Below are 27,283 nucleotides of genomic sequence, written 5' to 3'. Positions count from 1 at the left end.
TGTCCCCCACTTGCCTGTCACTCTCCACCCTGCGCTAATGAATAACGTAAAAGGGCTATTAAAGTAATCGCTATGAATATGCTGAAAGAGAGAGCTTGGTGCATATTAAGGAGAAATCCAAATGAACATGTTTGTCTGAAGAGCTCTCTGGCGGCCTGTTTACAATGATGGAGACATCCACCCATCCTGCAAGTATCCTGTTGTGGGATCTTTCACTCAGTATTATTATTCCACCGTTTAGATATTATATTCAAACATTCACAAGTGGTGAGATTAAAAATTAATGCGGATATAATCATTCATGCATTTTTAGTATTAGTATTTCTAGTGAATTAAATTACACTGACATTAAACTTCCTAATTTTGCTAAGGCCCCCCCCATGGAAGCTCCTCAAGGATGCATCCCAGGGCGTCCCGCTTTAGAAACAGTGTAATAACAAGGCGGCACACATGTGAAAGGAAAAAATGGCTATAATGCAATGTACAGAAGAATCAAATGATCATCGCTGGACTCTCCATCACAGCACACTGAGAAAACAGCGAGGAGCAGACTGAGAGTAAACCATTTGTTCTGCTACACAGAGAGAGGTGACAGGGTCCAATACACAGCCCTCACCATATGACTGTTATTAACCTCTGGCACACAGTGCTTGGAGGAAACTGCTGCCAATGTCTAGACTTATTGGCAATAAAACTCCAATTCAGCCAGGATATGAAGAAAGGTTGAGCTTAACTCGCGGCTTATGCTTATTCATCCGTGTAGGCCACATGCTAGTCATCCACGTTTTCAGTGTTTTTTCTTTTTTTTTCTCCCCCCCCCCCTCCATGTTGCAGACAGCAGGTGGTGAACTCACAGGCTGCATTCACTCTTTCTCAAACTAAACAGAACTTTGTCGGTGAAGATTGATGATGATTGGTTGCCTATCCAACAGTCCAGCAAGTCCCTTCAAAGACTTCAAAGGAAAGGATGTTAAAGGGCATATTTGCTAGGTTGAGGCAAGAGGGAACATGCAGAATTTATTTTCCAAGAGTTTCCACACCATAATAGTTTCGTTTAATTTAATTTCAGGCTGATTCTCACCCTCACTCCCTCCAAATCACTTTATCCTTATGGAGCCAGAAATCTATTCTCACTGGGCCTTGGTGTACTGAAGTGCCAGTGTGGATATACTGAGGGAATATTGGTGGATCTCTGTCGCCCCCTACAGAAAGCTTTCCTGATCCGCTTGATTTTCCAAGTTGGGATGCAGTGGAGGGTTAACCCACTTTAATTCAATTTACCCACCTTTATTTTTGTGGAATATTGTGTATCCATCTTTTTTGCCGACGTTAATCTGTATGGTTTATCTTCATAGGAGGCTGCACATCATAGTGGGTAGCCTAGTATCAGACAGATGGAAATGATATCAGGATATTTTGGGGAAAACAATAAACACAAAAACAGAAAATAATGGATTACTGAAAATATAATAATAATATTTTTTTTTGTGCTGTTGATTGTTTGCTCTGTCACAGTCTAATCACTGACCAAGGTCAAGGAAAAGGTTAACCCACCTTTTCATTAACCACCACAACTCTCTCTCTTTTATCTTTTGCCACATGAAAAAAAATCTCTGCTCTTACTCAAGGATATGCTACCGTCATATCACCTGTCAAGCAGTGTGAACCGCCCACCTCCGGCGCGCTCAGTGAGCAAAATCAAGCCCATCCAGCAGCACAGTCATGTGGTTTGTCATGAGGAAGTAAACATGAATTGAAGAGAAGAAAATCCACATCGGTATGTAATTTGTACTGTCTTTGTAGCAAACTCAGTGGTATTTAAACTGGTATTCAGAAGTTAATATAAATCTTGATATGTCTCGAGGTGTCTCGTGCGTTGCTGTCGGCAGCCTTGAATGTGGAGTTAGCATCAGGGCTAATGAGAGCAGCTAGCAGGTTTGCTGCTATGCTAACGTTAACTTTTAACTTCATATTAGCCTAGCAATGAAGAGGCACAAGTTTAACGAAGGGCTATTTTTCTCTCTCTCTCTGTGTGTAGGTGCCGATAAAGTCTTAAAATGTCACGGAGCACATTATCTATATTAGGAGCCTTAAAATGACTACACTAAGCCTTGTGAGGTTTAAAATCAGTTATAGCCTAGCTGCACCGTTAAGTTTAAATATATCATCTCTTGTCGGGTAGTTTTCCCATTTAGCACACAGGCAGTCTTACTCAGCGGATGTGAAATATCATTACTGTTTAATAATAGAAATGTCCTACGCAATTGTTTCCTGTAGGGAAGTTCTTTTTATGTACAGGAAGGTCAGAGGTCAGGCGCAGCTAGCTTATTGCAGAACAGCAGCCCTGCAGCTGCTCGAGGTTTAGTGTCTTGCTCAAGGACACTTCAGCTGGGTGGATTCATGCCTGGTGGGAAATTGAAACTCTCGAAAAGCAAATCAGTGTATGTAATCAAACTCCTAATCATCTCGTTTTTCTTCATGTAACAGGAGTGTTCAGGTAGTAACTCAATCGCAGAATCACAGGATCAAGGTGGGACTTGTTCCTGCATCATCTTCCTTCTCCTCCTCCTCCTCCTCTTCCTCCTGCTGCCGCTATGTTGGACTTCCTAGCTGAGAACAACCTGTGTGGCCAGGCTGTCCTCAGGATAGTGTCCAGAGGAAATGCCATCATCGCCGAGCTGCTGCGCCTCTCTGAGTTCATCCCAGCAGTGTTCAGGCTCAAGGACAAGAGCGACCAGCAGAAATATGGAGACATCATCTGTGACTTCAGCTACTTCAAGGTACTGATTAGAGCAGGGCAGGAGCTCCAAAAGCTGTTTAGGCAGCTGGTCACAGCCTCACCCTGGGGCCGAAGCCCAGTCTGAAATGCTAGTCAGAGCTGTGACTCATTTTGGCTCTCCTTCACAAATTTAACAAACAGCAGATTGGGGTGCACTGACACTGCACAGGTGCACTACAGGTTTTACAGCCAGGGCAACGCTTCATGCAAAAATCATCACTTTATTTTGTGATTGTGTATATTGACCTAATGCCCATGAAAGTAGGCGTATGACGCATGCTCATTTACCATGCAGTCATGCCACATTGTTTATTTAGTTCTGGGTGGAGATAATTTCTTTTTCCACCTGGATAAACACTGACATCACTGCATGTTTGATTTTGGCAGTGTAGAGCTGCTGTAAGGTTTCCCACCGTGCAGGACAAAATGAAACATTATGGCACATTTTGACCTCTCTGAGTAAGTGCTCCATAACTGATCACACTAAATCAGAATCATACTTTATTAATCCCCGAGGGGAAATTGGGTCAGTTGCAGTTACCCAAATTCTCAAGAGAATAATTAAATTCTAAGAAATAGGAAAAGAAATAAGAAATATAAAAATATGTGCACTATAAATTTGTTAAAAAAAAAAAAAAAGCATGTGCATTGTGTATAAATATGTCGATTAATCCTACAACAATAAATGCAGATATAAGAAATTTAGCAAATGTAAAAAAATGTACCTATTTAGAGAGGGATATTGCACTGTTTAATCGTTGTCACGTCCTACAGGTATAAAGTATTGCACAGGTAAATGGTTAAATGAACAGTGAAACAGTGTGCAGTTATGTAGTCCGTTAACTCAGGCTATCTGACCCTCCACGGGAGGTGTTAAAAAGTCTGATGGCCACAGGAAGGAATGATGTCCTGTGGCCTGTGGTGCATCTTGGTGGGACTGAATGCTGCTTTTGACTTTGGGAGTGGAAAAGCTCTACTGCTTGTCCCTTTTTTGACAGTAGCCACGCACACATGTTCAGAAAGGTAGATTGCACTTGCTGCAGCGTTGACATGTTGCCTCCTCTCCAGGGTCCAGAGTACTATGAGGGGAAGCTGGAAGCCAAACCAGAGCTTCAGGACTTGGATGAAGAATTCAGAGAGAACAACATTGAGATCCTGTCACGGTTCTATCTGGCTTTCGAAAGTGTCCACAAATACATCGTGGACCTTAACAGGTGAGATATGGGTGCACTTCACTTTCACTCAGTCCATCCAGCATGTAAAATTCAACAAGGTTTTGTCACAAGGTTGCCCCATACACACCCAACTACAATTTCTGTTTCCATCTAGAATGGACTGAACTTAAAAGTGATCACAGCCCAATTCCTGACTCTGTGTTGATGTGCTGCTGCTCTAAGGCTCACTTTTATGTTCAAGATACAGCTCATCTTTCCTTTCATCTCCCCTCCATGACATGCTCTTTCCCTCGGTTTGTTTAACCTCTGTTACTTTGTCATTGCCATGTCTGCCTTTACCAAGATGGTATCCAGCCTGCAGAAAGAGGATATTCAGTCCGCAAAACTTGACAGGGACTCTTTATCACAAGAGGATCTGATAGGATTTCTTCCTCTCTGCAGATATTTGGATGACCTACATGAGGGTGTTTATATTCAGCAGACCCTGGAGACTGTGCTTCTCAATGAGGATGGAAAGCAGCTCTTAGTGAGTACATAAACAGACAGACACACACACACACACACACACACACACAAAACAGTTTTTATTTTTGTACCAATACAGGAATAGATCAACATGACCTCCTTTATAAATTTGTTTCTGATGAGTTAATATCATTTGCAGCAGATTATATTTCATGCATTACCCAGCCCTTTTGATTATACACTATGCAACTGAACTGGCTTTAATTATGCATTCATTTTCAAATGTTGTGTTTTCTTCCGTAGTGTGAGGCTCTGTACCTGTATGGAGTCATGCTGCTGGTTATAGACCAGAAGATTGAGGGGGAGGTCAGAGAGAGGATGCTAGTTTCCTACTATAGATACAGGTAGGCTTGTGACTCATGCAGCCACATACACAGAAACCTTCCCTTACTGACTCACACACTTTATTCACCTGTAATTGACTCATTCACTAGACGACACTCTCATTGCAAAGTTGACTCACTCACTTAACTTGTTCATGCATTAGCTTGTTGTAAGGGCAAGTAAGCAAAGATGTGCAAGATCTTTTTTCTTGTTAAAGAACACAACTTAATATTTCCCCATGAGTCCTGTGTCGTGTTCGGAAATGTCATCTAAACACACTCACAATGAAACGGCATGTGAACATCTTATCAGTTTGTAGTCATATGATTTTATCACATGATTTTGTTGTGCACTGAAACACACACACACACACACACACACACACACACACACAAGCACTGAGAACTGAAATAGAAACCTTGACCACTACTGTTGGACCTTGGTTTTAAACACCGCAGAATATAAAGGCTAACATAATGTCAGTCATTTAGAACTTATTTTGTCATTTTAGCGAGTGTAAAGGAACATTTCACTCAAAATACAAAAAAGACACTTACTTACTTGACCTACTTACTTACCGCTGTGGTCTTCCCTGTCTCCCAGAACACAGTGGGGCTGGTTGTTTTTTAGAGCTCAAACTGTCAAAAATTATGTGTTAAAACTCAACAGCAATAACTCTTAACAAAACACAAATACCCAGGAAAATTCACTGGCCTTGGGAGTGAAGAGTTTTATTGAGAACTATTTTGTGCAGTTACAAACTTTATCCATCTGCCTCTAATTTATACTCACTGGGGGCGGACAGATAGTTTGACGGCGTTCTTCGGTAGGAAATAGTTCCTAGCAAAACTCTGCACTTGGGGTAAGAAAATTTCTTTTATTTTGGGTAGTTGTGCAAATTCTATGTTAATACCAGGAAATTAAAGTACATTAGTATGATTTACATCCTCACTTGTGTAAGTGTCCAAACCGAATTCAGTTGTTGTTGATACATTCTCCGTCACACATTGTCTTGCACTGTCCGTTGTTTGCAGTGATTTAAAGCATATGAAATGTATTCTTCTTTTTGAAACATGGCATATTCTTTCACTTTGTCTTGTCCAGTGCTGCCCGTTCCTCAGCTGACTCCAACCTGGATGACATCTGCAAGCTCCTGCGTAGCACCGGCTACTCCAGCCAGCCTGGAGCCAAACGACCAGCCAACTACCCAGAGAGCTACTTCCAGAGGGTTCCCATCAGCGCGACCTTTATCAGCATGGTCATCGGGAGACTGCGCTCAGATGACATCTACAACCAGGTGAGATGCTGCTGGTTGAAGGTACCTTTAAACTGGCTCTTGGCCACTCCTGAACAAATGAAATGAAAGCTTTTGTCCTCTCCAGTGGACCCTCATTTTTATTCTCAACAGAACTGTTAGCTCTTTTTTTAATATAGCAGATTTCAAATGCTTCTTGGGTGTCTTTACTTTCATTTTTATTTGGTTAGACTAGGGCTGCACGATTATGGCCAAAATGCTAATCACGATAATTTTGATCAATATTGTAATCACGATTATTCATCACGATTATTCATCATGTTAGGGAAAGCATCTGTATTTTTATTGCACTACTTTTAAACAAACAATATATTAACAGTTTTCAGTGCAAAATGAAACTGTAAATAAGAATAAATGCTTAATAATAAAAAAATAAAATTATTTGACTAGTGTGATCGCTCCGTTCCGTGCTTGAATACAGTACACCGCTGCAGGGTGCGCTCGCTTGTTATTTAGGCAGCTTAATGAAGCCCTAACCATGTGTTCGCCCCCTGGTGGTTGGCTGACTACTGGCTGAGAAAGTGCTTGATTAGATATGCAGCAGAGCCGCATTTTAAATGTAAATATCGCCGACGATCAGGCACATTTAATCGTGGCAGCCAAAATCGTGATCACGATTAAAATTCGATTAATTGTGCAGCCCTAGGTTAGACACAATAGGATAGCTAGCCAAGGCTCATTTTCTATGCCAGGTATAAACGGGGCTTCTGAGCCCATGATGGCCTACATAATATTTACTGTCCTAGACTGTATTTGTAAACATTTTAAGACATATGACAAGATGTGGGAAATGCAGTGGTTGAATAAATTTTGAATTTGTGAAAAAAAATCTGCTCATTTGTTTTATCTTGCAATGGATATGTTTAAAGAAATGTAAAATGTAAATATTTGGAATCATTCAAATATGTATTGTATGTTTTTCCATATTTGCATTTGTTTGCATGATAAATTATTTTGCGTTTCTTTTTTTTTTTTTATCCCACTGAAGCTATTGAAGCTCAATACAGAGAAACATATATCTATAGATATTGCATTTTACTTTAATTGGACAGTTTAAATGGGAGACAGGACAGATCAAACACAGAACATTGTGTCTATACAGCCTTTGCCTGCTGAGCCACCAGAATACACCCACAAATGTTTAAAAAGCACATTTCTCCTCCTGTCCACCAGGTATCTGCCTACCCACTGCCAGAGCACAGGAGCACAGCGCTCGCTAACCAGGCAGCCATGCTGTATGTCTGCCTGTACTTCACTCCCTCCATCCTGCACACCCAGCAGGCCAAGATGAGGGAGATAGTGGACAAATACTTCCCTGACAACTGGGTGAGGCACTTTGAATACACTGGGATTTACCATTGCTTCTATGTGTTTGTTTCCATTATATGTGTTTGTTTCTATTAGTCTAATTCCTCTATACTAGAATAATAATAGAGTCCAACTTAATGATGTGTTCTGCAGGTTATCAGTATCTACATGGGGATCACGGTGAACCTGGTGGAGGCCTGGGAACCCTACAAAGCTGCCAAAACGGCTCTCAACTACACCCTGGACTCAGCCAACATCAAAGAGCAGGTATCATGAACCAGGAGCCTCCAGATTCAGTTTTAGGATTCATGTGTTACCGTTTCAGTGATCAAAGTTTTAGCATCAGATGGTCTAAATGCATTTCAGATGTTTTCCGTTTTAGCAAGAATTTTTTTTTTTCAGCAAAACAATTCCCAGCTATTTGACCTCAGTTACTGATAGCTGTGTCCACGCAGTATCCAGTGAGACTGATCAGCATCCAAAGTGAAACAAAGTCCTGTTTGTTAGTGGTTTCCCAGGAGCTGAACTAAATTTCTGGAGAAATGGGCAACTTGCTGTGCCAATTTTGTTTATCTTCACTGTACAGACTGAAAGAATGTGTATCACAGTCCCTTCAGAAAGACTTATTTCACTTTTTAGGCCGCATTCAAACAGGATCAGGCATTATGACAAAAATACGAGGAATCTCATTCCTTTACTGGGAATACTGTGTTTTGGCTGTGGCAGTGCGTACAATAGGTGTGTTCTGCAAAAAATACACTGTGGCGTCTGGCAAGAGGTTGAGCCAGAATCAACTTTTGCTGCAACAGAATCCCACATGGTGCTGAGGTGGCCAGTCGTGTAGCCAGTGTGAGCAGGCAGACAGTGGACAGAGGCTGTGTGGTGACGCGCCCACACCTTTGCACAAACCTGTGTGCACTGCTGCAATGCCTGGTCCTGTGTGAATGTTCCCTTAGCATGCGTAACTGCTAATTAGTTCATAAAGGGTAAATCATTAAAAATGGCAGTTAAAATTACTCGACTGGTGAATGTGACCCTCATAAAATATATTTTTTCTGTATTTGTTGTCATACCCCTTTCCCACCTGTTAGGCAAGTCGGTATGCAGCTAGCATGGAGAGCCTGAAGCCTCAGGTGCAGCAGCTGCTGAAGGAAGGCTTCCTCAGGGAGGAGATTGTCCTCGACAACATTCCCAAACTGCTCAACTGCCTGCGGGACTGCAATGTCGCCATCCGCTGGCTGATGTTGCACACTGCAGACTCAGGTGAGACTATTAGGCAGATTTCCACCTTAAGAAGACAAGCTGGACAGGTATACGGTGATGTTTGTGATGTTTTCTTTCACCTGTCAATAACTTTTTAAGGACTCATTTTTTGGTTTCCCCCACAAAAATGTCTGGAAACAGTCTGAAATTCAGATCTGACTGTGCTCAGTAATCTTGAACTGTGTCCTCTTCTTCCAAACTCACTGGAAGGGCATATGGTGTATTGACCTAGCACTCCAATTATAAGCCTGCATTTCCAGCTCAGTGGTTATTGCCTTTAGAAGACCATGCCAGTAATGAAAACATGTTGTTTGATAATTTGTCATCATGACTCATCTTCTGTTTTACAGCCTATGACCCCAACAACAAACGACTGCGTCAGATCAAAGAGCAAGTGATCAATGACTCCAAGTACAACCCTAAGATCCTGTTCCAGCTACTTCTGGACACCGCTCAGTTTGAGTTCACACTCAAAGAAGTGAGAGGCTCTCATCACTGGTGGAATGTGTATTGAGGCACACCATCATTCTGTAGCTGCAGCTAAAATATTCAGCTGTTTTATACAGAATTAACAGCAAGCCATTATTAGTGTAGGAATTTTAACAAAAATGAGAACATGAACTAAGGAATGTTTTTTTTTTTTCAAGCTGCTTTTAAACATGACTGGATTTTAGGAGTGGATTGGGAAACAGAGAACGGGAGGCACAGCACAGAAGCTCATTTGGGATTTGTTCACAAGCCAGTGGATTCACACATGTGATTGCAGAAGCAGGGGAACACATGTCTGCCTCTAGACACCTGCTGGAAACTAGAATCATTGTCAAAGTAATTCCAAAGTGCAGTGTTTGTGAGGTGTGTCCGCTCTTGTCTGCTGGCATACTGTGGAACAGCATATGGCTTACTAGTCCATCATTAGAAAAGGACACAAATTTAATGTTCTGATTACACAACTCATTTGACTGATCCTTCCTCATCGACTCTACATCTGCGCTGTCCCTCTTCCAGATGTTCAAGCAGATGCTGTCAGAGAAGCAGATCAAATGGGAGAGCTACAAGAAAGAGGGATCAGAGAGAATGACTGAGCTGGCTGAGGTCTTCTCTGGGGTCAAACCCCTCACCAGGGTGGAGAAAAATGGTGAGTTACGCTGTCATGATCTATAACACAAAGGAACATGGAGACAGAAAGGACGTGGCTCTGTCTGAAGGGCAATCTGCCATACCCATTGACAGCCACAACAGCTGGTTACAGCAACAACTTGCCTCATGACTTATTGCAGTCTTGAGTCACAAATGCTCATATTTATGAGTTTGAGCTTGACGCTGCCAGGAGAAAAAAGGTAAGACTTGGAAACGTAATGGAAAATACATAAGGGATTGACATGCACAGAGGGGCTGAATGAAAGTATAGCAGTCATAAAGCATGCTGACATTGTGTCCAACCACTGCTTGTGTAATAGTACATATGTAAACACACTTCCTTTTCCTATCACTATATTGCCATATCATTGTATTGCTATTTTACTCTCCACAGAGAACTTACAGGCCTGGTTCAGGGAAATCTCTAAGCAGATTGAGTCTCTAAACTATGAAGACTCGACAGCTGCTGGGAGGAAGACAGTCCAGCTCATACAGGCCCTTGTCGAGGTGAGGAGCATAAGAAAGTGTCAGCTTAGTTTAGCTAATTCACATTAAATTGTGACAATGCTCTATCAGTGTTGCCATTCTAAGATAATGACATTGATACACATGTTTAACAACACTGACTGAAGAAAGATTTAATTTGTTAAACTTTGAATTGATTGGTTTGACATTATTACCTCAGAGGAATAATTTCTCTCTCTTTCCTCTCTCTTGTCTTATACGTAATAACAACAGTAGAATAATAAATACTGCAAATGTCTAATGCCTGCTTGTGAAAAGGTGCAGTGCATTTGGCCCTTTTCATAATGTAACCAGGGAAGCTCCGGTAGCCAAGCTTATTTAAAGTGCCTTGAAGGCAGGGGAGCCGCAGGCACCGGAGACTCAATTAGCTTCACTTTGCTATGATCTGGCAATGACTGAGTCCAGCTGGGACAGCTGTACCTGAGAACTTTCTCTGATCGAGTCAGTCTCGGTATCGTCTACATCTCATGTAGAGGAGGCAGGGTTATATGACTAAGGCAAGGAGTGACAAAAAGTCAAGATTTTTTTTTTGTTTGGCTATTAGGGGTGGTGCGAAAAACTAATTCGTGAAAGAATCGTGTTTCTTATCTTCAACTATTTTGAATCAGATCACAAATTCCAGGTCTAGATCAAAAACCACTGTAGTTACATTGCTCAAATCTAGACTACATTAATACTGAGAGCCAAAAGATTGTTTAGAATGAAGTTTCAGAACTGTAAATTTAGTCATTTATTCAAGGTTTACATTTGATTGTATGTCTGTAAGTGGCAGTCTACACATACAATAGACTCAGACCCTGTTTGAGTGCACAGTGCACTGGAGTAGTAGCCTGAATTTAACTCCTCTAATTTGTTTTTTTTTTTTTTTTTTAATCGAGAATCAATTTTGAATTGATTTGTGGCCCCCAAAAATCAAAATTGAATTGAATCATGACATTGAATCATGACAATCAAGACTCCCACCTCTGCTGGCTATTTCGTTTTCCTGTCAGTTGTCAAACTTCCTTGATGTAAATTAGTTAAGAATTTAGGTTACTATATAACGCCCATTACTTGTCAAGACACTGGGCAAAATTTCATAAACTTCAAAAATATGACTGAAAATGCTTAATTCAACACTGTTAATAAACTTAACATTGTTGAAATTATACTACGCAATGAAACGGTTTGTTAATCTGTTCCAATCTTTTAGAGGTTGCTAGTTGCTTCTGTGCGTCCCTGTATGCTTCAGTCACTGTGGGAAGAGCAGGATAGTGCAGCAAGACAGGCAGACGCAGGAGATGAGGGAGTCGAAAATTAAAGCTTGCTGTTGTGTATGTCTTAAAATAAAAAAAAGTTAGGCGCATTGGCGACCATTTCATTTTCCATCTGGAGCCCTGCTAAGCAGAATTTATGCAACACAGTGGCCCATTAAACGGGAAAATTTGACTTTCATGAAATGAAATAAATAGCAGACATACCAGAATACACACAAGGGATGGCTTAGTGGCTCACTGGACCAAGGCACGCATGGCTTATGATATCTGTTGCATGTCATGTCTTCTGCCCTCGTTTTCTCCAGCCTTTCCACCCGCACTGTTGTAACATTAGAAATTACATAAGTATGGTCTCTGTAAAAAATGTAAGTCGAGTTTGTCCCATTGGCTAGAGCTAAACTGGCTAACACTCAATGCCCTTTTGCTTCATCCTTGTCCACATACATCAGGTGGCATTGTACAGCTGTACGGACATCAAATGTTTCTCTCTTCATGTGCAGGTCCAGGAGTTCCACCAGCTTGAGTCGAACCTGCAGGTCTGTCAGTTCCTGGCTGACACAAGGAAGTTCCTCCACCAGATGATTCGCACCATAAATATCAAAGAGGAAGTCCTCATTACGATGCAGATAGTAGGAGACCTGTCCTATGCATGGCAGATCATTGACAGGTACAAGCCAGGAAACATTAAGGCTGTACACAAGTCTTAGAAAAGAGAGTAAATCCATCTATCAGTCACCCAGTAAATTAATAACTCCACCAATCACATTAATTAATCAAAAATGTACTATTCCAGGGTGATTTATAACTCCCATTTTTTATAGTTCATACACAGTAAATTAACCATCAGACAGCCCAAATTTAACCAGTATTAATCAAAAGTAATACATTATTAATTAATTTTGCAATTTACCATCAATCACACATTTCAGTTACATGATTTCTGCATTACTAATTAACTGGTGGGCATGTTCCGTATAATGTCACCGGCTCTAATTCACACTGAGTCATAACTTTTTTCTCTTAGAGGCTCCTCATTAGCATGCCGATAGCAGCAGGGCTGTCTTTCGCTTGGTCAGCCAAAGACAGGTGTGAGACAGTCTGATTGGCTTGCAGTGTCAGCTATTTATTTTGTAAGCAGACAAGAATACCAAAGTGCTGGAGTTAGTTTGGCTTTTTATTTAATTCAGAGCAGTCCTGTTGTTATTTCGTTGTTTTGCCAGCTTTTCACAGCTTTTCCTCAAGTGCAGTTTTTGTGCTCTTTCTCTGACTTCTGCTCTATCTGCAGTTTCACATCCATAATGCAGGAGAGCATCAGAGTTAACCCCTCCATGGTCACCAAACTCAGAGCAACGTTTCTGAAGGTTATAACACACACACACACACACACATGCACACACTCAACAAACACTATCTCTGACTGTCATGGTGCTAAATTCTTAAAACTTTTTTGGTTTGAATAAATGTAATGGGTGAAAATTGCTGAATGCTGTCTTTTTTAAATTATGTGAGCAGCTGGCATCTGCCTTGGACCTTCCTTTGCTAAGAATCAACCAGGCGAACAGTCCAGACCTGCTGAGTGTTTCCCAGTTCTACTCTGGAGAGTTGGTAGCTTATGTTAGAAAGGTATGTGAAGGTTATGCTTCCTCCTGGGATCTGCCTTTATAGGCTCTGTTTCTAATGGCTTACAGTAAAGAAGACACACTCGTTCACATTTCTTGTAGCACCGATACACTAGAACATGGTTTAAACCCTTATCAGTTTTAGCAAATGAGCTCTGCACACTGAAAATTACTGTTAAGTGGTTGCACAACAGCTGGAGACATGTCTTTTGCTTGTACTAGCATCTGCTGAGCACTTGTAGCCAAAAAGAAGTACTTAGTCGATACATACCCGAAGATGCTATTACCTTCTAATATGGTATGCCATATGCTGCTTCTCTTTGTGTTGAACAATTTGCTCCCACTGGCTGGATACAAGATTCTTCATCTTTTACATGATGTAACAGACACGTTGCCATCTCAAAATCCCTCAAACACAGGCTGATATTTGTGCCCCGCTGAGGTCATTTTTCCTTTTCATTTCCAGGTGCTGCAGATCATCCCAGAGAGCATGTTCACCTCTCTGGCCAAGATCATCAAGCTGCAGATCCATGACATCATGGAGGTGCCCACGCGGCTGGACAAGGACAAGCTTAAGGACTACTCCCAGCTGGGGGCTCGCTATGAAGTAAAGCAACTTGTGGTTATCTTTTCCATTTTGGAAAGGAGAAATTATCCCTCAGTTTTTGCAAAAAAAGTCCTGACATTCTCCTGTTTTCACATCAGCTCAACTCTGTACTGAGTAGGAAGTAGTCAGACCAAGCAACAAATTGCCTGGTCATGCACCTTAGCTTACATGTAGATGGGTTTACGGAAAGAATGGTATTGATGAAGATTTGTGTTAGCAACAAAATTGAATTTGTAAGGCACGCTTAAAAATTGAACACCTCGGCTTGAAATTTAATGCCATTATCATTGAATGTAACCGAATTTAACGTGTTTCTGTTTCTCTGTTTAGATTGAGCTTGTTGAGCCACACATCTGGGGACTTATGAGAAGTGAATGAGCAAAGATTAAATCCAACACTTAATAACATACTGGCACAATCCACTGTGGCCATATCGAGACCTCGCACCGTTGCTCTTGGTGCAATGTTTTGTAGAGAGTTCCAACCAAAACGTGGCTAGCAGAAACTACTGATAGTGGGTCCAATATGCTCTGAGATGGTTGGATTAAGTCTTTCTTTGTTTGCTTTTTGAAAGTCTTCTTATTTGTGTATCAGAGAGCTGAGTCTGAATGAACAAGAATTAATTTGAAGTTACAGCAAACAGTTAAATGCAATGATAGTAATACACCAATTTCAAGCCATTATATTCAGTTTCCAACGATGCCTTGAAAATTCACTCTCTGAATAAATTTTTTTCTTCTTCAGTGGTTCAGTGACAAATTCAAATTAATACCATTCCAATACATTTTCTGCTGGTGACTCTACATAGATTTGTTTTTAACCTCCTATTTACCAATCCTTTGCTTTAGATAGATAGGATTTTGTGAGTTGCGTCTGGTGTCTTGATGGTCAAACATCACATCTTCTTTCTGCTTCCCATTATTACAGGTGGCTAAACTCACCCATGCCATCTCCATTTTCACTGAGGGGATCCTGATGATGAAAACCACTCTGGTTGGGATCATCAAGGTAGATGCTATAATAATATAGTTTTGATAACTGATTAATCGTTTTGGTTGTTTATCAAGTAAAAACACTTCACAAATGTTAAGAGTTACACATTTTCTTCATTTATATTGTTCCAAAACGAAAACTTTGAGGTTTTTTAGTCTGCTGGTCACCATAAGGAAACAATCTGATGACACCAGAATGGGCTGTGGGAACTTGTAATAGGCATTTTTTACATTTTTAAACATTTTATAGTCAAAATGATAAACCAGTTAATAGAGCAAATAATCAACAGATTAATCAACAAAAATCTTTGTTAGTTGCAGCCCTAGTTTATTCTTTACTGTAAGAAAATGCATTAGAAAATATCCTATCATCATTGGATGGTCACTTACTCAGTTGCGCTTTTGTGCTAACATACAGACAAGATTTTTAAGCAAGCATAAAGTATCAGTCTGCATTGAGGTTCAAGAAAGTGATGTCCTGTCAGATCCTGTGTGTTTGCCACGGTAATGGATGTGTGACTCACACTGTGATACTTCAGGTGGATCCTAAGCAGCTTCTCGAGGATGGCATCAGGAAAGAGCTGGTGAAGAGAGTGGCTTATGCTCTGCACAAAGGATTGATCTTCAATCCCAAGGCTAAGGTCAGATGTCAGACCTCTGCAGTATCTTTGATTCATCATCACATTCGTTCATCACTCTGTTTCCTACAGAAAAGATTATAGAACACTGTATCACTTAAAATGTCACATTTTCAGTTTAATCCCTGTTCATATTTTGTACATTTACAGCATTTTAGGACGCAGTTGTGAATAAATCCAGTTAATCCATTCTTCATCTTGATTTAGCAGTTGTGCATTAGCTGTCCAGAAATGTGTGAGATGATATAGCTGTTTACTAGAAAGCCAATTACGGGATTAATAGTAAAATCAATGGTGCAAACATTCCACAGGAAATGCAATATTTTAGCTATTAGTCAGTGGTATTAGTCACCATGGAAGTCAGAGTCACAGTGCTTTCCACTTCGCTTTGTGCTATCAGGAGAGGGGTTATTGATGACATGCTCTTGATGTGTCATGTAGAGGCCCAGGAACACATTTTTTTTTCTCTCAGACACTCAAGTCTTTCAGTCCAGTATAAGCAAACGGTGGTAGCTGAGCAACAGCACCGCATAAATAGTGGTTTGCTTAGAGTGTTAGTACACTGTTAACACCCTTTAACACCCAAAGTAATTAATGAATAATAATTATAATAAATAATTGATCTGAATTATGAAAACTGAATTTTAAATTCACTGTTAATGAAGCCATCATAGTCATTTTCCAATTTTACTTAACAGGTTAAGTGTTTCAAATTAATTTATTCAACAAATCTTTTTTATTCAGCAGTTCAGTGTGAGATTAAAATTCTGCCATTAAAATGCATCCTCTGCTGATGCCAATCTCTTTCCATACTAATGAAGTAAAATCATAAATGCCCTTGAATCATCTCATTTTTCTCATGATTTCCTTGCCCCACGTCATAAATAAACAATTTACAATTTCACACATAATAGTAATTGTAACACATTTGTGTTGGCTCACTGTGGCACGTTTAAAATAATCTGAATCGATGTCCACTTTCCCTGTGAAATGAATCAGAAAAAACACTAATTAAAAACTGGAATTAAATGAAAATAACTCTCCCTGTGCCTCAGCCCAGTGAGTTGATGCCCAAGCTGAAGGAGATGGCAGCCACCATGGACGGTTTCTACAGGTCATTTGAGTACATCCAGGACTACGTCAGTATCTATGGCCTCAAGATTTGGCAGGAGGAGGTGTCACGCATCATTAACTACAACGTGGAGCAGGAGTGCAACAGCTTCCTCAGGACCAAGGTCAGACTCGACATAATGAGATTAGCAGGGATCATTTGAATTTCCCACTTGTTGATCCTTTTTCACAAGTCGAATGATAAATGCCCTGACACGTGAGCACACTGATGAAGACTGAAATGATTTGATAAAAGCAGAATGAGCTGTCGTTTCGATAAAGATAGGAGTACTTTCATTAAATCAGTATGTTCAGTTCAAATCACTCCTGTCTCCTGTCTGTCAAAATGAGTTATAATTTAAGAATATATTTTGAGATTCAGTTGCACTTTTGGGTAACACTTTATTCGAAGGGGTGTTCACAAGACTGTCAGGTACTGCAACACTACCAAATAACTGTAAGTATTCCTGCTGTGTCATGTTTATGACATGTTGTGGTGCCTTGGTAGTTGGTAATCTTAACCTGTCATAAACATGACGTGCCAAACATCAGATCTTCATTGAAAGTGACATGAGAGACCACTTATGTCAACTGTCATAACCTTGGCTAATGTCACATTACCATGACAGTGACTTCCCAGGCAATGTTGACTTTGCAGGAAAAGTGACATAATTGACCAAATAGCACTCAGTCACAAATATTAATGTTTATTACAGCTGTCATGAAATGGTAATGACAGTGTTATGTCAGCCTTGTGAACACTTCAGATAAAGTATTTTTTTTTCAATCTTTTTTTATCATTTATCAGCTATTTTTTTATTGTTTATTTTTTTTGTTCTGTCCTTCATTTTTTTCTTCTACTGTTGATAGAAACAGTAAGTTGATGTTTTTTTTTTTTTAAAGCATTTTTGTTATTACTAGTATTTACCCACAACCCAGTATTTACTGTTCTTTTGCTGCTATCAAATCCTTAGACCTTTAAAAGTGCCCGTTGATCATTCTGTCATTGATTGATTGAGTGCTTCTTTCCTTCCGTCCATCCAGATCCAGGACTGGCAGAGTGTGTACCAGTCCACCCACATCCCCATCCCCAAGTTTCCCTCTGTGGATGAGTCTGCCACCTTCATTGGCCGCCTCTGCAGAGAGATCCTCCGAATCACTGATCCCAAGTATGCCTCTTCGCATGTAAAACTGTTGAGCTGAATTTGAGTTTGAGGGACGTTCAGTTCATTTTCACTCCAGACTTAGTTATCCTGTGAGTGATATTTGATTCACAGACAGGTATTGCTTTATGGACAATGCAGATTGCCAGATATGGGTATTGGCATGGTAAATAAAAGCATGATTTTGTGTGGGTTTTTTTTTTTTTTTTTTTTTTTTTTTTTGAGTTTGTTTTTTAGGTCACAAATCATTGGAATGGGCATATAAAGTAAAATTTTAATGTAAGAAGTTTAGTCCATGCTGTGATAAATAAGCTATCATGAAGATTTACAACACAGGGGTAAAGTGGGTAATTTGTTTTCCTTATAGCAACCTTGGTTGAGATGTCGACTTTGGTCATTATAGTCTGTCAAATGTTGCAGTGCCTACAAGCCTCTTTTCAAACATTACTCATCCTGAACATCCCCAGGGTGACATGCTACATCGACCAGATGAATACCTGGTATGACATGAAGAGCCATCAGGAGGTGACCAACAACAGGCTGTTCTCTGAGATCCAGGACACCCTGGGGACCTTCGGCCTCAACGGACTGGACCGTCTGCTCTGCTTCATGATTGTCAAGGAGCTGCAGGTCATTAGTCTGCCAGATACAAACAAATCTTCAGAACATAGTTCTGCATCAACCACATTTATAACAGCCATCAAGACTGGTGTATGTGTGTAAGCATCTTTAAAAAATTTACTTGTCTCTGTTTCCATGCTGGAGCCACCAGAAACACAAACAATATCATATTGATTGCTTCATACATCATAGTGGCTTGTTCAAAAAATGGCTGTTAAGATCCGAAAAAAAAAAATCAACCCTTCAATGGTTATTTTTTAATGTTTTTTTTTTTTTTTTTTTAAAACAAAAAAAATTTCTGGGTAATTTTTGTAGTTTGATTGCGTGTTTATCTTATGTCCAGAGATAACTGGCCAAATGTAGACAATGGGACATTACATTGTCCCTGTTCACATTAGCATCATGGGGCTTAACAAGTAAAGCTGTATCCTCAGGTCCTCGTTGTCATGTCCCATTTCCATCCATTACAAAACACAGACAGCCTCATCTGTACAACAACTAGTCAACTTGGTTTCAAGCAGAACTTGGTGCTACTTTGTTGTTGCCCTCGCTTTCATCACATATTGATGATGTGTGTAGCATGTACCTGCAGTGTGTTTAACTGAGTGTGTTTACCTTCCAAGCAAACTGTTTTCTCCCATCAGAACTTCCTGACGATGCTTCAGAAGACCATCCTGAGGGACAAAGCTGTGGTGGACGTCTTCAAGGCAATGCTTACTGCTGCCAACCCAGTCCAGGGCATTGTGGGTAGGTAACCGTCCAGGAAATCCCACCAGCGTCTTTTCATTCATATAGAAAAATTCATTTTTTTAAAGTTGTTTTTCTGCCTTAGTTAATGCCAGCAAAGTGTATGCCAGTGCTGTGGCCAAAACCCAGAAGATCTGGGGGGCGTACTTGGAGGCAATCATGAAGGTACTAGTCCAAATTGTTCTCTTATGCTTGCTCATAGCCAAGAAACATCACTGACAACACTGTGAGTTAAAATCCAGTTCACAGTCTTTGTTGCATGTGATTCACCCTCTCTCTGTTCCCTGTTTTCAAATCAAGACAAGACACCCTAAACTAATGCACATGTTTGTTGTAGGTGGGTCAGATGCAGATTCTCAGACAGCAGATTGCTAATGAGCTGAACTACTCCTGCAAGTTTGACTCCAAACACCTGGCCGCTGCCCTGGAGAACCTCAACAAGTCAGTCTGGTCTCACTTTGAGTGCAAATCACCATAAAACACACACTACCTCACACACATCTCTGTCATTTCGTTACATTATGTTACACACTCTGCCACTGAAATCTCTGTGTCAGTTTAGGTGTGGCAGTATTACCTGATGCATGATAGGGATTAACAAACACAACAGTAACAAAACTGAAAGCACAGGGCAGTAAAAACCAAATGTATACATGTATTGTTATCTGTGTTGTCACTGATATCTATATTGCCTCAAAATGTTGCCTACATTTCTGGGCCTCTAAATTTCTATGCTGATTTGGTACATGCAAGTGAAATCAAAGAGGCAGATAATTGCTTAATAACTGGTAGTGTGGTTGCCAAATATATTAGCAGATTTATGACAAGGCTGCTGCTGATTACAGTACATTCGGGAGGAAACAGGGCACATTTCCAAATTATGTTAATTTTATGTATAACCATTAGCTGATTCATAATTATTGGACTGAATCTGATTTTGCTCCCCCCTCAGACTCTATCTGTCATTTACGCTGTTTCCTCACTGACTAACTGTGATCTTGCCAGGTCTCTGCTGGCAGACATTGAGGCCCACTACCAGGATCCGTCTCTGCCCTACCCTAAAGAGGACAACACCCTCCTGTATGAGATCACTGCCTACCTGGAGGCTGCCGGTATCCACAACCCGCTCAACAAGGTTTGGAGTCATGGACCTTGTCACACACAGACACACACAGTTTTATTCCTCATCCAATTTCCTATTTCATCTGCTGTAAACTCTCTTGTGTGTTCTCTGGTGTGTATGGCTGTAACTCTCTGGACAAATTTCTGTTTATGCACCTCATAGATCTACATCACCACCAAGCGCCTGCCATACTTCCCCATCATCAACTTCCTGTTTATTATAGCTCAGCTGCCTAAACTACAGTACAGCAAAAACCAGGGTAGGTATTTTTTTCTTTCCGGCATCTGCAGTATGCCTCTTGCTGATGAGCGACTGAGTTGTGCAGATGTGACTCGTCAAATCAGTGTTCCATGACATAGTTTTCTTTTTATCCATCGCAGCATCAGAGTTACTTCTTACTTCCCACAGATCCTGAAAAAGTCCTAAATAAGATTTTTAGAATTTAAGGTCATAAAATGTCTTAAAAAAAAGCCTATCTAATTATGGTAGGTTCAATAATTTAAATATGGACAAAACAGTACAGATGATGCTCAGCTGAAGGCAGTTGGCCAGGGGGATTCAGAGGACACACAAAGCCCTCTATTATTTATAATCGTTACTAGAATCTAGATAATAATGTTTGTAGGGCAGAGCTGCAATGGCCAACATGTAACTTGAAGGAGAGGAGCAGACTTTTAATTTGGTGACTGCCTAGCTGGAGTTGACAGATTTAATGGACTGTTAAAGGGATGGAAAGTAGACATACTGTAATATGTATGTGTCTTAATGGGGAGGACTAACTATAGCCGACTCTTACTTTTTGTGATTTTACATATGATTGTTATATGAGGATACAAAATTATGCAGAAAAATATCCCTACTAATATTGTGAAATTGATTTCAAACATGAATCCGCTCTAATGTGCCCTAATGTGCATTTGTTTTGCTCTGGAAACAGTATTACATTTTCTCTGTGGAACTCTTAAAAATATCTTCAAACGCAATAAATTTGATTACAAAAAGTATGCAGTAACCCTGTAAAGACTTGTTGAAAATTCCTTTACCCCCTTTTTGTTTCTCCTTGTAAGTGTGGGGGTTGGGCTGATTTGTACCTGATTTTACTGTCCACTTACAAATATCAGCTCCTGTACCTCTTATGGTGCCAAGCATCAGCGCGAGATGATATTGTTTAGGTCTCACTTTTACTTATTTATTTAGTACGTTTTAAAAAATGAATTTGGCTCCAGAGGTTGTTGAAAATTTTTCTGGGAGAGGTAGGACCTGACTGAAATACAAGTAGATGAAGAAGCAAAATAACTGTGGAAATGCATTGGATATGATATATTTATGTTATGTAACAGTAAGAGTATGTGAGAGTGGGCTTCCTTTAATGTGCAGTGTCCTCTGTAAGGCTGCAACCACATTCCCATCACCAGCCTCCTGATGTCTTGTGTTTCTGCAGGTATGACGTGCAGGAAAGCTGCAGACCCGGTGGACTGGCCTCCCCTCGTCCTTGGCCTGCTCACCCTGCTGAAGCAGTTCCACTCCAGATACACGGAGCAGTTCCTGGCTCTCATCGGTCAGTTCATCCGCTCTGTCATGGAACAGTGCACCAGGTAAAAAAAAAAAAACCACACAGATCTGATTACTTTGATTTGTGTAGAATTTACTTGGTGTGAATAGTAGTGTGAATCATTTTCAAACTTACATCTGATTCCTCTGTAGTCAGAAGATCCCTGACATGCCCTCTGATGTGGTGGGAGCTCTCATGTTCCTGGAAGACTATGTAAAGTACACTAAGCTGTCGCGCAAGGTGAGACCACATTCACACTAGCTCTGGACGAGTACTGACCAACTGCGGCACACTTAGTGATGCTTTGAAAATGAAATAAATTTAACAGTAACAAGGGAGATGGTGGGAGTGGATTCCTGGCCATTCTGCCTAATATCCACAAAAATAAAAGGCATTACACATGAGTATAAACAAGAAGGATACCACATCTCCTCACCTCAAATCACTGTCTGTTCATGTGGTTTAATGTATTTCTAATGTAAGAAAGAGATAAAAATGTGGCACTGCTGTTGTGATTTTTTTTTTTTTTTTTTCATATTTATCGTGTGTGTAGATTTAAGTTGTTGTCTGTTTGATCTTTATTCTGAAGGTGGCCGAAGCTCATGTACCCAGTTTCATCTTTGATGAGTTCAGAACGATACTGTGAAGACCTGGATGAAGCCTTTTCATCAGCAGTGTATGCTCATATTGACTGTTCAGTTATTTACTTACACATCATTGTTTTGACCATTAATGTCTTAATGCGCTAATATTACACTGTACATAGTTAGAAGAGACAACTGTTAAAATTGCCTATAATTTGACTTGCCAACTTTGTTTACCATTGTGCCATTGCCTAAAGAAATTCATAATAAATATAAATGTTTATATTCCGTTGTTTCTCTCTTCTTTTAGCTAGAAATTCACATTCTCAGTTGTGAGAGATTTTTTTTTCTTTTAGTGGAGCATACTGACAACTGCCACTATGACTTTATGTGCCCTCTGATTTATTTCGACATTTTCTTCATTGCAAACTGTACTTTTGGATGTGGTTGTCATTTTATTATTATTTATTTTTTTTTTTTATTGAAAAGTTAAAATAGGGAAGTATCTCCTAGCTAAAAGCTCGGGGCTTTTATTTTGGAAAAAGTGACCCGGAAGTCCAAGTGTGTTGGCGGTTGTAAGTTTTCCCGGGTATCGTTTTTATTCTTGTATAGTTTTTTTTATAGCTGCTTTCGCATTTATCATCACTAAACCAAGCGGACGTGGAGAAATAGAGACACTGCGGTTCCACATGCATTAGCTTCACCACAGTTAGCATAGAGGAAGTTAGCCAGCAAGTCAGGGAAACAGCCTGAGTTTTTTGCTCCTCGTCGGAAGATCTCTGCCGTCAGAAATGTCTTTCGGTGCCGTCAACGCGGCGGTGTCCAGCCTCAAGTCATGTCAGGCAGATTTTGGGACGGCAATGGACATCGTGACAGATGTGGCGATGGACCTGGCGGAGGCTCGGGGTACATTTGGTGTTGCTGTGTCAGTCTGTCCTGTTTCTGTCTGTGAGGTGAACGTGCTGCTCTGTCCCTGCTGAAGTGTGTGGAGCTGTTGTTCTGTGTGCGTGCGCGCGCGCGCGTGTGTGTCGGCTCACTGCTGCAGCTGCTGTGTTGTTCACAGAGGGGGACGATGACAGTGCCCTGAGGCAGATGGAGGCCATGATCCGGGAGTGCGCCAGGCAGGACACCGAGATCAACTTCTTTGTGGACACGGTGCAGCAGGTCACTGCAGAGGTGAGGCCCGGAAAACTCTCTGCCTCTCCTGCGAAGGAATAAGTAAATCGAGCCACCCGCTGCACAGGAGCTTCTCAAAATAATCTTATTGGTGGTCACTGAATTTTAGTACGTGCAACACTGAAAATTAAGCAGAAGACAGTAGCTATAATTTCAAGTTCAAACAGCATAATAATACCAAAATGAAGTAGAAAATGCATTTACTTCACAAAGTATTTAAAAAATCAAATATTTTGCTGCACCCTCTGCTTCAACAATATTTTAATTGTTTCAACAGTGAAAACTGAGCATTCATAAAAAAAAAAAAAAAAAAAAACCCAGCATTATTATGCCAACTGGATATAGAAAATGCATTTACTTCACAAAACACTTTTCTTAATCAAAAACACACTAATCACTGTCCTAGGCTAACCCTAAATTTGATGTTGTCCATATTGCTGCCCTTTGAGATATTAATATCTTGATAATGATATATCATTCAGCCATACTGCCTAACCCATTACACCTAACTGATTTTATTGCTAACAGTATTAAAACACATAGATTTTTTAAAGACATGTCAGATCCAGCCGTGTCTCCAGATATTCTATTCTGTCTCCGCTCAGACGTGAAGATGCTTTCAGTGCTTTTTCACATCTCAAATTGGCACCTGAGTGTCCCTGCACAGCACAACTAAATATCAGCGCTGTGCCCAAGGCTGGTTGAACACCAGGGAAACCACCGATAAGGTCGACTCCGATTCTCACAGTCAAGGAAATAACACAACCACCTTCCAATTCCTGCAGGTTAACCAGCAGCCCCCGGAGGCCATGTTCAGCCTGGCAGCCAGAGTGAAGGAAAGGTTCACAGAGAGAATAGCACGGCTCTCCGATTCAGATCTGCAGAACCACCCCAAGGTCCTGGCCTTCAAGGACAGCATCAGGGACTCCCTCAACCAAGGTGAGGCCTGCAAAGGCAGAAAGAAGGCTGGATTAATGCACTGCTACATTCCTGTCTTCTGTTCAGGACTCTCAGCAGGCATTAGCAGTGGCTGTGCTTAGCTGAGGAACTTGCAACCCACCGATGTGCAGTTGTGTATTTTTTTTTAGGGTATCTAGCTTATTTTATTCACATATCTCCCTTTGTTAACTATTTGTGTTTGCCCATGACCCTCTATCCATTATGTTTTGCTTTTTTGTCCCTGTTACATCATTGTTTATTTGGCTACCCACACATGGATCAATGTCAGATGTGAAAGTGAAAACACTCATTTGCAGTCCCAATGCACCTCAAAAGCATTCCCCAAAAATTGCGTTGGATTAGCTTCTGACAGATACGATAAAAAAGTACTGACAGATGTGTTTATATGAGATCTTCTGATATGTAGTGATTGTATGCCAGTCTTTTGTGTGTCATGAATGAATAGCCAGCGAGAAATGGAAAATATCACCTAAAGTTCCTATAGCAGAATGGGTTTTGAATGCTGCATTTGATTTGCGTCAAGGCAGAAATGGAAATCCTTCTATTCTTTGAAAACATTGCAACAAGGTGTAGATGTGGTCAAACATCTATCACTGTGTCAGGAAATTTTTGGAAATTACAGTGTGTTGTGTTTTCAGCCAACCCAGAGTCAGCAGAGAACATGGAGGAGGTTGATGAGGACATTGCTGTCACACAGACCCAAGTCAACCTCACCTGCCCGCTTACACAGGTAGGCTACTTCAGGCTGATGGTGTCATTTTTTTTAATCCCCTTTAATCTCAGGCTTTCAGATTCCTTTTAATCTCCTTTTCTCATTTTCTATTGCTTTCTGAGAGTCATCTTGCTTGATTTGTTTTGATATTATCCAAAACTGAAGTAGTAGCAGCGAATTCTGCTTTTGGTCTTGGTTTTGGTTGTTATATCATATCTAATGCACCGCTATGCTTCTATATTCAAGGTGGAAATGGTGAATCCGATGAAGAATAAGAAGTGCAACCACCATTATGATGAAGAAGCCATACTGAGCCTGATCAAAAAAAGACACAGCCAGAAAAAGAAATGCCGGTAAAGCACACTCCCTTGGTGGACTGTTAGGGAGTTGAGTCATGTTTACTGCGGCAGTAAACAACTCATTGGGCTGGTGTGGGACCAGCACTCTGCCTTGATTCACATTTTCTTTATTATATATCTTTGATGTTTGAATCAAATTAAGTTGGGCTGGTCCTAGAGGAAAACAGAAGAAATCCCAGTACTGGTCTACGTCGTTGTCAAGGAAACCTGCTTATTGTCTTAACCGTGGGTGCTTTGAAAGTTCCTTACAGTGTAACAGAATCTCCAAAAGTACTTTCGAACGCACTATATAAGTCAGGAAAAAATACAGAATAAACTAGCAGCATGGCAGATACTTTTAGCTGAAAGCAGTTTCAATGTGTAGTTTCCATGCGACAATGAAGAATTGTCAGAGATGTTAAAGTAATCCAGTGCCAGTTCCTCAAGCTTGTATTAGCCATGCATATATAGGTATAAGAACAGGGGAAAGCACTAAAGGTTGCTACGTATCTCCATGGTTACTGTACAAGTTGTCATAGCAATCAAAAAAAAAAAAGTTAAGCCATGATAAATGGAAATCATCAGCATGATTTAGTGTGCCTTTGATTCTGTAGATTGCTTGATTTAAACTGCCCATTGTGCAGAGTCATCGGTAGTGATTGAGGCAGCAGAGGCTCCATCAAGTCAGAACAAATACAGGACTTTAGTTTTATGTGCCTAGCCCGTTGAGCCCAGCCACTTTTATTACTAAAAATATTGAAACACATTGATTTTAATGAAATGTCCGCTCTAGCCTTATCTATAGATATTCTATTCTTTCTGCTTTCTGCTCAAAGCCGTGCAGCGTTTTCTGGAACTTACTGACCCTTTATTTTGCATTTTGTACAAATACACAAATATTTTTTGTCGCTTGCTGTGTTTAATTTGGAGCACTCCTTTTGAACAGTCTTTACAAATGTTTTCATCTTTCACGTACTGAGTTGTGTGTATTTGCAACAGCCATAAAAGTTTTTAAGCCGCCTTGTCTCTCTCTCTGTTTGTAGCTGTCCTGTGGTGGGCTGTGAGAATGGAGACGTGGTCAAGGCAGACCTGGTTCCTGACCAGATGCTGAGGAGAAAGATCCAGAGCCAAAAGAGACAGGGCAACAGGACGTAGCACGCCGTGTCCCTCAGGACTGGATCACCATAAGGCATAAAGCCCCTTATCAGTTTGCACTTGCCTAGTTACTTGTATTTTAAGAGAGCAAACAGTTTTGGCAGCAGTTTCTGTCAAGTGTTGATTATTATGATTATTATGTATATAGATATATGTGTATCTACACATTTTTGTTGTTGAAACAGAGAGAGAACGAGATTTTTGTAATCAAAAGGCAAATTGTGCTGTCCAGTTTAAATGAAAATGCAAGTTTTGAAATACTGACTTTGTTCAGCTGGAGCCACTTTGTGTTTTGCGGACTTCAGACTTACTCAATGTTAATAAAAGCTCTGGATGGTTTTGCATAAAAATGGGACTTCCATGTGATTAGTAGAACTTGTATGTGTGAGTGGGACGGTGGATACTTGATGTGGGTGAAATCCGCTCCCCCCCGTATGATGGTGCAGTGAGTTTAGAGAGCCACAAGAGAGCAGCCTCTGCGTGTGAGGACAGTGAATCACAGTGGCCTGCACAGCCAGCGCTGAGCAGAATTTGCTGAAGGAGTTGACTGGAAAAATCAATTTAAATTCACACCTCTGG

General features: G+C 40.6%; 2 protein-coding genes across 3 annotated transcripts; both read left to right on the top strand.

The window, feature by feature from the left end:
- The first annotated feature begins 1,692 nt into the window (after positions 1 to 1,692).
- Positions 1,693 to 22,648, top strand: washc5 (WASH complex subunit 5). Of its 2 annotated transcripts, none has more exons than XM_030072281.1 (29): positions 1,693 to 1,777; positions 2,488 to 2,780; positions 3,848 to 3,993; positions 4,396 to 4,480; positions 4,723 to 4,823; positions 5,908 to 6,100; positions 7,292 to 7,444; positions 7,580 to 7,693; positions 8,518 to 8,689; positions 9,040 to 9,167; positions 9,695 to 9,824; positions 10,221 to 10,333; positions 12,108 to 12,274; positions 12,893 to 12,968; positions 13,120 to 13,230; positions 13,693 to 13,833; positions 14,761 to 14,841; positions 15,365 to 15,466; positions 16,519 to 16,698; positions 17,618 to 17,742; positions 18,204 to 18,366; positions 19,002 to 19,104; positions 19,190 to 19,269; positions 19,442 to 19,545; positions 20,110 to 20,239; positions 20,390 to 20,486; positions 21,669 to 21,822; positions 21,932 to 22,019; positions 22,369 to 22,648. In XM_030072281.1, exons 2-29 carry the CDS (start codon positions 2,595 to 2,597, stop codon positions 22,423 to 22,425), a joined length of 3,480 nt encoding a protein of 1,159 aa, XP_029928141.1. In that variant the 5' UTR covers positions 1,693 to 1,777; positions 2,488 to 2,594; the 3' UTR covers positions 22,426 to 22,648. The 2 variants fall into 2 exon arrangements, with proteins under 2 accessions (XP_029928141.1, XP_029928142.1); XM_030072282.1 differs by lacking the exon at positions 1,693 to 1,777 and adding an exon at positions 1,818 to 1,935.
- A 252-nt stretch (positions 22,649 to 22,900) lies between these two features.
- On the top strand, positions 22,901 to 27,048 carry nsmce2 (NSE2 SUMO ligase component of SMC5/6 complex). Its single transcript, XM_030072283.1, has 6 exons — positions 22,901 to 23,269; positions 23,427 to 23,539; positions 24,325 to 24,478; positions 25,138 to 25,229; positions 25,458 to 25,564; positions 26,593 to 27,048. The coding sequence occupies exons 1-6, from the start codon at positions 23,155 to 23,157 to the stop codon at positions 26,702 to 26,704; spliced, it is 693 nt and encodes a 230-aa protein (XP_029928143.1). The 5' UTR covers positions 22,901 to 23,154; the 3' UTR covers positions 26,705 to 27,048.
- The last annotated feature ends 235 nt before the right edge of the window (positions 27,049 to 27,283 follow it).

Source organism: Myripristis murdjan, chromosome 16, assembly GCF_902150065.1.
Source record: "Myripristis murdjan chromosome 16, fMyrMur1.1, whole genome shotgun sequence".
In the NCBI taxonomy this organism is placed as follows: Eukaryota; Metazoa; Chordata; class Actinopteri; order Holocentriformes; family Holocentridae; genus Myripristis; species Myripristis murdjan.
Note: the sequence above shows the minus strand (reverse complement) of the source record. Positions and strands in the feature narration are given on the sequence as shown.

Excerpts from the sequence above, each read along its gene's own strand:
- washc5 (XM_030072281.1), top strand. The coding sequence starts at position 2,595 with ATGTTGGACTTCCTAGCTGAGAACAACCTGTGTGGCCAGGCTGTCCTC. Across the intron at positions 13,834-14,760 it reads AGCTGGGGGCTCGCTATGAA|GTGGCTAAACTCACCCATGC; the intron begins GTAAAGCAACTT and ends CCATTATTACAG. Across the intron at positions 17,743-18,203 it reads CTCCGAATCACTGATCCCAA|GGTGACATGCTACATCGACC; the intron begins GTATGCCTCTTC and ends GAACATCCCCAG.
- nsmce2 (XM_030072283.1), top strand. The coding sequence starts at position 23,155 with ATGTCTTTCGGTGCCGTCAACGCGGCGGTGTCCAGCCTCAAGTCATGT. Across the intron at positions 23,270-23,426 it reads GGACCTGGCGGAGGCTCGGG|AGGGGGACGATGACAGTGCC; the intron begins GTACATTTGGTG and ends TGTTGTTCACAG. Across the intron at positions 25,565-26,592 it reads AGCCAGAAAAAGAAATGCCG|CTGTCCTGTGGTGGGCTGTG; the intron begins GTAAAGCACACT and ends CTCTGTTTGTAG.